Consider the following 12,901-nt stretch of genomic DNA (forward strand, 5'->3'; position numbering starts at 1 on the left):
CCTCCGACGCACACAAAGATCCTTGTAAGTGATTTGAAATTGTTTCGAATTTTCTCCCTGCTTTCTATTTCAACGCGTTGTACGATACGACATAAATCCAAAGCGAGACAGTCTTTCAGTTATTTGTTGCTTAATAACAGGCTATTGTGATACTACATCAAACCCAGCAGGAGAAAAATGTCAGGGGTAATGATCAAGCAGGAGTACACAAGACTCTCTTGCCGGCAGGGTTTTATTGTCCGTGCTCGGCCTTGAATCGGCACGCTGGCTGAATGATAGTTTCCATCGTGAAGTAGAGACTCTCCTACTTGTCACATGAATGAAATGCTGCCCGAGAGCAAGCGTTCTTCCTTCTCCAGTCTCTCTTCGACCTACGTGATTTCTCTCCGCCCCGGGAAGTCCAAGTGATATTAGAAGATGAAGACTCTTTGGCAATGGCGGTGATAAGTGTCTCAACCTTTTGTTATACTCCCCCCGCCCCTCCTCCCTGCATAGGTGAATGACAGCACCAACGTGGCCGGGTCTCCGGGGGAGCTGCTGTCTCGCCGCTGCGTCAGTCTGATGAAGACGGCCCTCAGACCTGACATGTGGCCTCGCGCCGAGCTCAAGCTGCAGTGGTTCGATAGGCTGCTCATGACTGTGGTGAGAAGGATTTTGCCAATTACTCGAGTCCATTGGACACCTTTTTCCATTTTGTTGCTTAATTGGTAGTCCACAAACACAATAATCAGAATGGGGGCTACATAAAACCTGTTGTAAAAAAATTTTGAGGACTTTTAAAAAAAATATATATTTTAATTTTTAAAAAATTTTATTATTTCATTTTTGAAAAAGAAATGTATATTTATTTGAATTTTTTTTATTTTGATGATTTCATTTTTGAAAAATTGCACCATGAACAGGAAGACAAATTTAATTATGATTACAGCAGCAGCAATATTCACACACAAATTATTAGTGTACTATATAATCACCAAGAAAGTTTTTCAACATGCACTATTCCCACTGCGGCCGCTTGCCTCTTCCCTAAGGACGGCAAATGTTTCCTCGTTCCAGCTTAGCTACTGTCTGGCTGCTTACGCAAATGCCCGAGTGCCCTGCTATCAGTTTTACTTGAAGTGAAGCGCCAACTGCCATAATGACAAAATAATGACAGTGGCGAGATAACAAGAGTCTCTCCGGTTTTGGCCTGCGACTTGTTTTTCAACTCCCCGTCCTCTTCATCTTAAACTCTCTGTCCTTGCCTGCAGTATCGCTAGCCGGTGCCCCCCCCCCTCTTCTCGGTCCCTCGCCGCAACCTTCTGTTGTCATCATCTCAGCCTCTGTTTTCACTTTGTCTCCCTTATCTGTCGCTCGCCTCCGTCTTTGCTCATCTCCCGCCGGTCTGATTCGCGAGCACAGACAAGACAAGGTTATCGGCGTACCCCTAGAGTTACCCCATATTTTCTTTGTACTCCTGCAGGGATCGTTGCATCAGCTCTACTTGTCGTCTCTGCCTGTGCTTGTTCTGTACCTGCCAAGTAGCCTCTCTGGATTTCATACGGACGGTGTGACAAATAAGGGTCCGCGTAGGTCTTCCGCAGACAATACTTGGGGTTTTTTGTCTCTCGGGGAGTGTGCAGCTCATGTCCATCGGGTTAATGAGCAATGCCCTACATCAGATTAGCTTTTATTATCTCATTGTATTGTCATGTCAGTGCTGGAAGGGGGTAATGTGAGAGGGCGGGTGGGACGAGCCGTGTACACAATTACAAGCGGGCATATTCCCCCGTGCGCATGTTGAGAGATACTCGCTTTTTCGTCATACGGCGCGAGATCAATAGTGCCGCTAATATCTAGCCAAAGCCTTATCACCGGGGGGGGGTTCACCTTGTTCATTAGTCAAGATTAGCGGCGTGGTTCTGTCTCCGATTATCCTCTTGGCCTCGTCATCTTTGTGCACCTTGATTACAAGTTAGAGCAAATTAGGCCTGTATGCGTGTCATCGATCTTTGCTTTAGCACAAATCACAGCGGCCTTGTTTCTTTTCTGAGAGTGATACCTCTGCGCGCACCGTATTGATTTTGAAGTCGTCTCGATTTTGGATTTAGAAAGGGGTAATTGGTGATAATGACGGACAAAAGTAGTCGGACCACCTGGCCGAGAAGTGGAAGCAATCAGTCAGCCTATTTGGAGATGTTTACTGCAAGTTTCTCGTGGGATAAGATCATCCTCGATATTGATTGCCGTGTCGTTTTTTTTTTCCCTTTTCAGGAGCAGCCAGCTCAGGCTAACATCTCCAACATCTGCACCGGATTGGAGATTCTCTGCTTCCTCCTGACTGTGCTCCAATCACCCGCTATCCTGGCCCACTTCAAGCCCCTCCAGAGAGGAATCGCCGCCTGTATGACCTGCGGCAACACCAAAGTCTTACGCGCCGTTCATTCTCTCCTCTCTCGCCTCATGAGCATCTTTCCCACTGAACCCAGTAAGGCGACCGACACTTAAAGTGGGGATTTAAGATTGAAAGGGAAACGTTTCCGCCTTATCTCATTCCAGGCACATCCAACGTGGCATCAAAGTACGAGGAGCTGGAGTGTTTGTATGCAGCCGTAGGCAAGGTCATCTATGAGGGACTTAACAACTATGAAAAAGCCACGAGCAAAACCAACCCCACACAGCTCTTTGGTAAGATAGACTCACTGACTTTTTTTTATTTTTTTTTTATTTCGCCTTTGCAGAAGCAAAAAAAAAAAAAAAAGCTATGGTGTCACATTTCCCCGAACTTGCAGTTGTGCGCAATAAAAAGCCTTTGGTCTCTTTATGTCACAGAGGTAGTGTAGTAATGCATCCATTTGGCCAGGAAGGCTGACATTCCAACATTTGCTCCAGGGAGCAGTAGCAACAGCGGCAGAATTGTTTGGGGGCGTCGGGCTTACTCATACCGTGTGACACCACGGAAGCATCGTGTTACAATAAAAAAATCAAGCCGAGGAGAAAAAAATGTAGCGAGTGTGTTGGTCTTTTGTTTGTATTGGAATTCACACCACTTGACTCATTGTTTGTTTTCCAGGCACGTTGATGATCCTCAAATCAGCCTGCAGTTACAACGCCAGCTACATCGATCGTCTCATCTCGGTGTTCATGCGCTCGCTGCAGAAGATGGTGCGTGAGCACCTGAGCCCCCAGCAAGCCAACCAAACAGCTACCGAAAACAGCACCGGTAAAACGACGACGACTTTGTCGAGCCTCGCCGTAGATTTGAGCTAACCGCTCGTGTTTTCACAGTGACGAGCGAGCTGGTCATGCTGAGCCTCGACCTGGTCAAGACGCGACTCTCCGTCATGAGCATGGAGATGAGGAAGAACTTCATTCAGGTTATTCTCACCTCGCTGATCGAGAAGTCGGCGGATCCAAAATTCTCCGTGCCGTGGTGAAGATTGTGGAAGATGGGTGAAATAATTCGCCTATGGCCGCCAATCAGGTAAGACACAGGAGTAAGAAAGACACAGATTGAGACAAAGTAAAAACACTGCCTCCTCCTTCTAGATGCCCAATATTCGCGAGAAGTCCATCTTGTTGGTTAAGATGATGACCTACATCGAGAAGCGTTTCCCCGATGAGCTGGAGTTAAACGGCCAGTTCCTGGACCTCGTTAATTACGTCTACAGGTAATTACCGCTATTCATCATATGGCCAAGTGGCCGTGCCACGGCTGCTCAGTCGCCCTTGCATCCGTCTCATCATAAAGGATGGAAGGTCGGGCAGGAAGAAAATGACACGAAGAACCGTGTTACCGCCAGAGCTCGCCATTTTATCCCGTTGCCGGACAGTCGTCAACTGTCATCTTTTGGCCGTGACTTGCGGCCATTAGGATTTTAATCAGGCAAATGCACCCCCTCGCCTTTTCCACCCCATCTGCTCTTCGTGTCAGGAGATTTAAAATGAGCGGTAAAAGCTATGATTGACAGCGAGTAATGATATTGGGATAATAAAGCAGCTGTGCCCGAACAATGTTGGATCAAGCGTGGAGCCTTGTCTGTTTTTTTTTGGGTTCCTTTTATCTGACTTTTTTTTTTCTCTCACACTCGTTACGCAACAAAATAATTGCAAAGTTTCTTTTTTGTAGTGCAAATGGCTCGATAATGGAAAGGCCCTTAGAGACAAGTCAACAAATTCATCAGTAAATATTTCATCCTTGTCGCCATCCAGGGATGAAACACTGTCAGGAAGTGACATCACTTCAAAGTTGGAGCCGGCGTTTCTCTCCGGACTTCGCTGCACTCAGCCGCTGATCCGAGCCAAATTCTTTGAGGTGTTTGATTCCTCCATGAAGCGACGAGTCTACGAGAGGCTCCTCTACATCTGTTGTTCTCAGAACTGGGAGGCAATGGGGAGCCACTTCTGGATCAAGCAATGTATCGAGGTAAGCCATCTTTCTCGGCAGCAAATCCCAAGGCGTTGCCGACTCAAATCGCAACCGTTCGTCGTCTCATTTGCATTTTCTCGTTAGCTGCTGCTAGCGGTGTGCGAACGCAACACCGTCATCGGCACCAGCTGCCAGGGATCCATGCTTCCGTCGATCACAAACGTCATCAACTTGGCCGACAGCCACGACCGCGCCGCTTTCGCCATGGCCACGCACGTCAAGCAGGAGCCGCGCGAGAGGGAGACGAGCGAGACCAAGGAGGAGGTGCGGCGCCGTCTCACATCAATTAGCACATTATCCCATTAGCCGCGTGCAACATACTCTCCTCCCGGGGAGATGGAAGCATCGCTTTTCTTCTCACATTCACGTCACACACATTAGTGTGAAGTGAACGCCTTTTCCATTTCCTCTCTTGCCAGGATGTGGAGATTGATATCGAGTTAGCGCCGGGTGACCAAACCGCTCTTCCAAAGACTAAAGACCAGACCGAGAGAGACGCCGGCAACCAGTTGCACATGCTAACCAATCGCCACGACAAGTTCCTCGACTCTTTACGGGAAGTCAAGGTAATGAGTAAGCAATAGTTTGGAAATGATGGAAGTATTTTGTTTGAATTTTTCATTTTTTGTTAGACCGGGGCGCTGCTGAATGCTCTTGTCCAACTGTGTCACATCGCCACTCCTTTGGCCGAGAGATCCTGGGTGCAACTCTTTCCTCGTCTTTGGAAGATTCTATCAGACAGGCAGCAGCATGTGAGTAGCTCCAAAATCCCAAAACGGTTACACAAATATGACCTTCCTTTTTTTGCCTTCTCAACTTAATGAGGGAGGATTCATTTCATTTAGTTCAAGTATGGAAATGAGAAGCTGGGGAAAGGGAAAGCTTTTGATGAGCTGAACTAATAACCAAATGAATCTGGAGTAGGGGTTGAAAGGCCTTGATTTGAAGTGATTGAGCTCTTCAGTTTCAGAGATGATGCGGTCGTGAGAATTTGAATGATGACACACTTCCAAGTCCGATGGCCGCGTTGGCTTCTTATCGCACGAGAGCAGAACGTGGAAGCGAGGGCTCTTTATCTGCCTTCGCATTTAGTGTCGCATTTGATCTTCATTATTACAATATTGTTTTAAGTGACCATCAATACTTTTTTGTGCGTGTTTTGTGGATGTTCATTTATCACATTTGCGACCCACATTTTTTATTGACCTCTGCAGGCATTATCTGGAGAAATGAGTCCCTTCCTGTGCAGCGGCAGCCACCAAGCCCAGCGAGATTGTCAGCCCAGTGCCTTGAACTGCTTTGTGGAGGCCATGTCTCAGTGCGTGCCCCCGATTCCCATCCGCCCTTGCGTGCTGAAGTACTTGGGCAAGACGCATAACCTGTGGCTGCGCTCCACTCTCATGCTGGAGCAGCAGGCCTTTGAAAAGGGTCTCAGTCTCCACACCAAACCCAAGCAAAGTGCCGAAGTTTATGAGCAGGAGAGCATCACGCCACCTCAACAGGTGAAGTGTTGATCGTGACGTGTCTTAAAAATCGGTTCTGAAATTATTAATTTTTTTATAGGAGATTTTGGACTCCCTGGCAGAACTGTACTCTCTCCTCCAAGAAGAGGACATGTGGGCGGGGTTGTGGCAGAAGCGATGCAAGTTCCCCGAAACCGCCACAGGCATTGCCTACGAGCAACATGGCTTCTTTGAACAGGTGAGCTGAGGTGAAGGAGGCTGTTTTTTTTTTTCTAAACACATCTAAATGTGTCCGTAGGCTCAGGAAAGCTACGAGAAAGCGATGGAGAAAGCTCGAAAAGAGCACGAGAGGAGCAACGTGTCTCCCGCCATATTCCCCGAGTACCAGCTCTGGGAAGACCACTGGATACGGTAATTTGTTTCCCCCTAAGAGCAGTCAAGATAATCCACAATGAAGTTATTGCATTTTTTTTTTTTTTTTTTTTTGTGCGGCACGTTCCTTCACTTCTACTTCTGCACAATTTTCCTACAAAGTTGTATTACTGATGTCGGGGAAATGTCAGATTTTATGAGCCATCTCAGTGAAACGACTTCACGAAAATAGCTTGACACAGTCTAGTTCTCCCTGCTGAACCGAATGATTCTCCTCCACCAGATTGTTTTCTTTTTTATGACTATTTAACATTTTATTTGCATTGTGAGGCACAAAGTGTTTGGAGTCACCATTTTCTTTTGTTTGCTACCTCTCCAGCTGTTCGAAGGAATTGAACCAGTGGGAATCTTTGACAGAATACGGCCAATCTAAAGCCCATTCCAACCCTTATTTAGTGCTGGAGTGTGCTTGGAGGGTTTCCAATTGGGCTGCCATGAAGGAGGCTCTGGTGCAGGTGAGGAGAAAACACTTACCGTGTCAAATCCGCTCACTTGAGTCCGCACACCTTTGCATTCACACGCACAACGAGGCGCTCGCTTTTCAACTAAACTGAAAAAGCTTGACGGAAAACGGGCACGGCAAAGAAGCGTAATCAAAAGTCCCCACCAAGAACATCACAGATGGTGCGAAACCTTCCGGCTTGAACTCGCTGAACCAGAGACTCAATTATCATTTGATTCCCGGAATTGAGTGCAGTGTTTTATATCCCGCCAAGACCTCACGCCGACGCGGAGAAGCGACTTGATATTGGAGCGTCCGGCCGATCGCTTCGCAACCTCCAGGGCGTGTGAGAGAGAGCCGCCCGTAAAGCGGCGTTAATTTACCGGCGGCGTGTTTGCTAAGAGGAAGCACGGACGGATGGAAAGTGTGTGATAGCACCTGACATGTAACAAATAATCCTACTTTGCTCTTTCAAGGAGACTTGGAACCAATCCATTGAGCCGCCCGCCGTGTCCTAAGGCGACACCTAATTAAATTGTCTCGACGGCAACACCAAGTCCACTTCATCACCTTCTTCTCGCTCTGATCCTTCCGTCCCTCCGTTACCAATTTTAACTCGTTCAAGTAAAGACACTCGTTTGCCCATTTAGCCGCTCTTCTTCCTCCCTCGCTCCATTTGCCCCCTTCTAATATTTACGACATCTCGCCGTGTGAATAATTACCCCGGCATCTGGTGCGGGCTGATTTGTTTTACGGCGTGTAGCGAGGGAAGCTTTCCTCGCGAGCTCCGAAGCGGATTCCAAAATGTCCCGGCTTTCAATTAACCGGCTCTTGATAAGGCCGCGCCTGTCTCGGGGACATTCATCAAGCGTCGCCTCCGATAACCGCTCTGACCAATCACTGTAATTTTCTCAAGTGCCAATGCAAATACACAGCCGTGCTTCCTGCCCTTGTCCACCATTGGAGTTGTCTTCATATTCTTCTTTGGGTTTAAACACAGGTTGGACTTGAAGCCCCCCCCCCCCCTGGGGTTCCTGTTTGTTTTGCACTAATCAACTCAGCATTTTTTAATCAATAGCGGAGCCCGTTCTGCTGCCGGCATGTCAAACCCAGGTTGATTAGTTTGAAGTAAAAAAACTCCTGAGGCACAATATGAATTGGAAAACATGTTATTGTTTAGTAGAAAACGCTGAGTTAATTACTTTTTTCCTTGTTACGTTTAAAATTGTTTGTTCTGTTTTGCTTGATATGGCAATATAACTTTTTTTTTTTTCTTCCCCCCCACATGGAAAGAGAAAATTATATTCCAACTCTACTTCTAAGAATTCACCTGCTTCAATAAAAAAAAAAAAAAACCATAATAATTTAAAGGTTGTGCACATGAACGCATTCAAAGACTGTTTTCATATTCATCTTCAGGTGGAGTTGAGTTGTCCCAAGGAGATGGCCTGGAAGGTGAACATGCACCGCGGCTACCTGGCCATCTGCCACCCCGAGGAGCAGCAGCTCAACTTCATCGAGCGACTGGTGGAGATGGCGTCCAGCCTCGCCATCCGGGAGTGGCGAAGGTTGCCTCATATCGTTTCACACGTGCACACGCCGCTGCTCCAGGTATGTTTTTTTTTTTGGAGCAAATCATACCAGACCATCAGTAACGCCGATAAAGGCTTCTATCTCCTCTCCTCATTCCATTTTGCAAAATTGAGTTAGATGAATAGATGATGCGCAAAGGGGTGGCGGGGGGTGGGGGGGTTCTTTAAGCCTCTTTAGTTCCTCCACAAGAGATTAAAATAGACAGGAGAAAAGATGAAAAAGGGAGGATGGGCAAAGAAGAGAAAACAAGGTGATGGAGTTTAAGGACGACGAAACGCTGCGAGAGGTGAAAAGAAGAGTTAGTTTAGCCGTAATTACTTCCCTGCCTTAAGATAGCATTTGATTAAATACCTGCGGCAAAATTACATTTACATGATGAATAGCACAAGCCCCGATGAAGGTTAGAAGCGGGCCATCACTGATATCAACTGATAATTGTGAATAAATATTATATTACCCAATTTATTTTGCTCGACCGCTTAAAAGGTAATCTTTCAGCTCATCTCTTACTTGCTGCATTTGTCCTTACAAAATTGGAATGCAAATTGGGTGATTACCTTCTTTGTTGTTCTTTGCGCACACACCTGTGTGTGTGTGTGTGTGGTGTGTGTGTGTGTGTGTGTGTGTGTGTGTGTGTGTGTGTGTGTGTGTGTGTGGCACGTCCAGCTCGGAGAAAAACAAGCTATTCATTTCTCGGCAGGCATTCTAGCAGCCAGCTGTAAATCTCCATTCCAAACTTTATGTCCCACATCCAGTTTGGCTTGAGAAAGCCCGAGTCGGCAAATAACAGAAAGGCTCAAAAAGCAAGTTATCATCAAATCCAGCCTCCCAGTGGCGTCTGGCAATCAATGGATGATCACCAGCTCACATCGATCGGGAGAGCTGGCGCTAATATTGATTGATGCGTAGATATAATGGAATGATTGATTACACTTTCGCAAAGCAGCTTTGGGCCAATCAATGAGGCTTCTTTTCACAGAATGAGATACAATAGCTTACTTGTCATTTTTTAACCCCCCCCCCCCCCCCCCCTCCCATCTCTTTCTCTTTTTGGACCACGTCTCGCCAGGCGGCACAGCAGATTATAGAGTTACAAGAAGCGGCCCAAATTAACGCCGGGCTGCAGCCGACCAACCTGGGCCGCAACACCAGCCTCCATGACATGAAGACCGTGGTCAAAACGTGGAGGAACCGACTTCCAATTGTGTCTGATGACCTGTCGCACTGGAGCAGCATTTTCATGTGGCGCCAGCATCACTACCAAGGTACGATTATTCTTCTTTTTTTGGACACCCCGGTTATATCGGGTACACCTATGAAGCACTGCACTTGTCTCTAATGTAGCTCGTACATGAGTCCACTCATAAACTCCCCCCCCCCCCTCCCGCTTTGTCATCCTCTCTGGTTCTGCTCCACAGTGGCAATAAAATCCACTCCATTTGTACATGACAGCCTTGAAACTTCTGCTGTAGTGAAATTGAATTTTTTTGATAAAATCCATTGCCATGCCCCATTTGCTGTGCAATATTTTTATGTCCCCAGTGCATCGCGCTCCTCTTCAATGATGGCACCTGTATAATAAATACAGACAGCTTTTTTTTTTTATGATGGTTTTCTCGCTCTCTGTAGCCATAGTGACAGCCTACGAGACGAATACACAGCATGATCCAAACAACAACAATGCCATGTTGGGAGTTCACGCATCAGCATCTGCTATCATTCAGTACGGCAAGATTGGACGCAAACAGGTGAGTCATTTCTAAGCTTGGAAAAACTTTTTTTTTTTTGGGCATATTTCATTCATGTCATTTTTTACCTCTTCACAGGGTTTGGTGAATGTTGCTCTGGACATCCTAAGTCGTATCCACACCATCCCGACAGTGCCCATTGTGGACTGCTTCCAGAAGATCAGACAGCAGGTTAAATGCTATTTACAGCTAGCCGGCGTCATGGGCAAGAACGAATGCATGCAGGTGAGGATTTCAAATTTGTTCACTTGAATTGACATGCAAATTTATCTGCAGTAAATGCATTGTCATCCTTATATGTGATTTTCTTTATATCGACATGATAATCTCTGAAAGCTTATTCCGGCAATGCAACGCTTGGTTTAACCTCAGAATTGTTTCTATATTCTAGAAGGAGGAAGATTACTTTATTGTCCCTCAGAGGGGAAAGTCAATTTACATGCACAGAAATACACACACGGAGCAGCATAGGACAGAAACTCCGGCAGCTGTCTCATGAAATATTTGATTGGAACAATATATGGTAATTATGTGCGATGAAAACACAGCAACCGGGTCCACTCTAATTTAAATCCTTCAAATTGAATTTGGTTTAGCGCTCAGTTGCCGTTGAGCTGTCATTTGATCACATGGTAAATTTACCGCTCAAAGCAGCAACTGAACTGAATCATCTGTCAGGAAAATTACGAATATAGTTGTTTAATATCTCTCTCTATATATATACACACTTATAATATATATATATGTCGAATTTTGTTTTTGGCATTTTCTAGCCAATAGTCCAGAATTTGAATTAAAAAAAATATATATTTGCGGTAGCTTTTGCTGACATGTTATTACACCAAGATTTGAAGGCAAAGGTTTCTATCTCAAGGGATTACACTTAAGCCTACTGACTTAATAGCTCTGATTAATAGAAGTGGTTCAGTGCACCACAAGCTATTAAAAGTGGCAGAAGAACCCCTCCTCCTCTCTCTCTTTCTCCTCCTCCAAATCTTCTGGCTCGTACTTTCTCCTCCGCTCTCTGGCTACACGCCGTTTGTCACGGCGGCGCACTGGGGACAACTAATCAGACGCTCACGATAATGGAAGCTTGCGTTCCTTACGTCTTAATGATCACCTGCGAGATATATATTTTTTTTCTTGATATCTTTCAGGGTTTAGAGGTGATCGAGTCCACCAACCTGAAGTACTTCACGAAGGAGATGACAGCTGAGTTCTACGCCCTCAAGGGCATGTTCCTGGCTCAGATTAACAAGTACGGATGACACTTGGCAACTTTGGCGCCCATAGCACTCACCTTCACATTTCGCGTTAGCTACCACGTCATTTTTGACGTGACACGGTATCCTGAGGGGTGAAAGACAAATTGAGGAAACCTTATTAAATGGATACGCAGCTCAATAATTAACCCGGAGGCAATTTTCAAGAATCTCCGCCATCAGCAAAATTTGCCTCTACCTCAGCAGGGTTCATTGCAATCATGAAGTTTCGCTTAACTACGGGAGGATTAACAGCGGCGTGGCAGTTATGTGGGGAAAAATTCCACGTGGCGGGATGTGTTTACGTGCGTGCTAAAAGATTCGGGGATCATTCCATTTAACGGGTGTCAAAAATTTGACAGTCCGTCGGGTGCCGGTAGAAACATTGAATGTATTTTTAACGGGAGCAAAGTGGCAGAGGCAACTCCAATACGCATCGCTCGAGGGTCTTTGGCTCCGACTCCCAGAGCAATCAAGCTCCCGTTTCTTAATCACATGCCAAAATGTCTTTCATAAGAACACAATTAATGGATTGTCTTGGGAGACATTTTGTTGTATATAAGCGGGAAAGTACTTTGGAAGCTTTATTCACATCCTGCTCACCGAAGCTTTTTTTATTGACAGGCCTGTCTGTCTGTTGTGACGGCAGGGACGCGTGCCTTGTTTATTCATCAAACGTTGAATTGGGTATAAGTTATTCAGGCCGCATGCCAAGCGGTTAAAAGCTGCACGGTGTGACGCAAACCGCCGATGACTCAAAAATAAATTCCCCTGTCAGCGTAAATGGCACTGCTGCCACATTGCACCTGTCTTTGCCTTAAGTGTGCCACACTGAATTTGCAGGACTGGAAAGTGTGACTACTAGACTGAGAGCCAAGAGAAGAAAAAAGTGAAATCAGAATATGACATTTATGCATTTTTTTTGCAAACCACACATCTACTTGTCATTGCAGGTCAGAAGAAGCCAACAAGGCCTTTTCAGCCGCTGTCCAGATGCACGACGTGTTGGTGAAGGCGTGGGCCATGTGGGGTGACTATTTGGAGAACATCTTTGTGAAGGATCGGCAGCTCCACTTAGGAGTCTCCGCCATCACCTGCTACCTCCACGCTTGTCGCCACCAAAACGAGAGCAAATCTCGCAAATACCTGGCAAAGGTGAGAGCGCCCTCATTTTTATTATACATTCATATACATTTTTATTTATATTTTATACATTTTTTATTATCATATTTTATTTTTTTATGTATACTTGTATATTATTTATACATTATATATTTATATTTTATATATCATATTTATATTTATTAGGGCAATGCACATGAATTATTTCCTCTTCACTCGCGGAAAGAAGCAAATGTCATATATTAGCAGCCCGCACACGTGAATGATTATACTTCATTCATGGAGGCTGAGCTCTGATTTCCTCCTATGCTAGCCCGAGCCAGGAGTTTGTAGATTTACGAGTTGATATGAGCATGAGCAACCATGCCTGTGCACCTGCGGGAGCGCCTTTCTCCATTAGACCTTTTTTTCCCAAATAGGGTCATTGTTAA

General features: G+C 45.7%; 1 protein-coding gene across 1 annotated transcript in view; it reads left to right on the plus strand.

The window, feature by feature from the left end:
• The window catches only part of LOC119138047 (transformation/transcription domain-associated protein), a 40,024-nt gene that overhangs the window by 17,833 nt on the left and 9,290 nt on the right, over positions 1–12,901 (plus strand). Inside the window, 21 exon segments of the mRNA XM_037277746.1 lie at positions 496–642; positions 2,254–2,467; positions 2,539–2,667; positions 3,053–3,202; positions 3,268–3,390; positions 3,393–3,463; positions 3,529–3,650; positions 4,192–4,405; positions 4,493–4,672; positions 4,828–4,974; positions 5,041–5,160; positions 5,623–5,910; positions 5,972–6,109; positions 6,170–6,282; positions 6,623–6,758; positions 8,165–8,356; positions 9,408–9,603; positions 9,968–10,086; positions 10,165–10,311; positions 11,244–11,344; positions 12,302–12,503. Of these exon segments, the coding sequence (XP_037133641.1) occupies positions 496–642; positions 2,254–2,467; positions 2,539–2,667; positions 3,053–3,202; positions 3,268–3,390; positions 3,393–3,463; positions 3,529–3,650; positions 4,192–4,405; positions 4,493–4,672; positions 4,828–4,974; positions 5,041–5,160; positions 5,623–5,910; positions 5,972–6,109; positions 6,170–6,282; positions 6,623–6,758; positions 8,165–8,356; positions 9,408–9,603; positions 9,968–10,086; positions 10,165–10,311; positions 11,244–11,344; positions 12,302–12,503 (3,249 nt within the window).

Source organism: Syngnathus acus, chromosome 19, assembly GCF_901709675.1.
Source record: "Syngnathus acus chromosome 19, fSynAcu1.2, whole genome shotgun sequence".
NCBI lineage: Eukaryota > Metazoa > Chordata > Actinopteri > Syngnathiformes > Syngnathidae > Syngnathus > Syngnathus acus.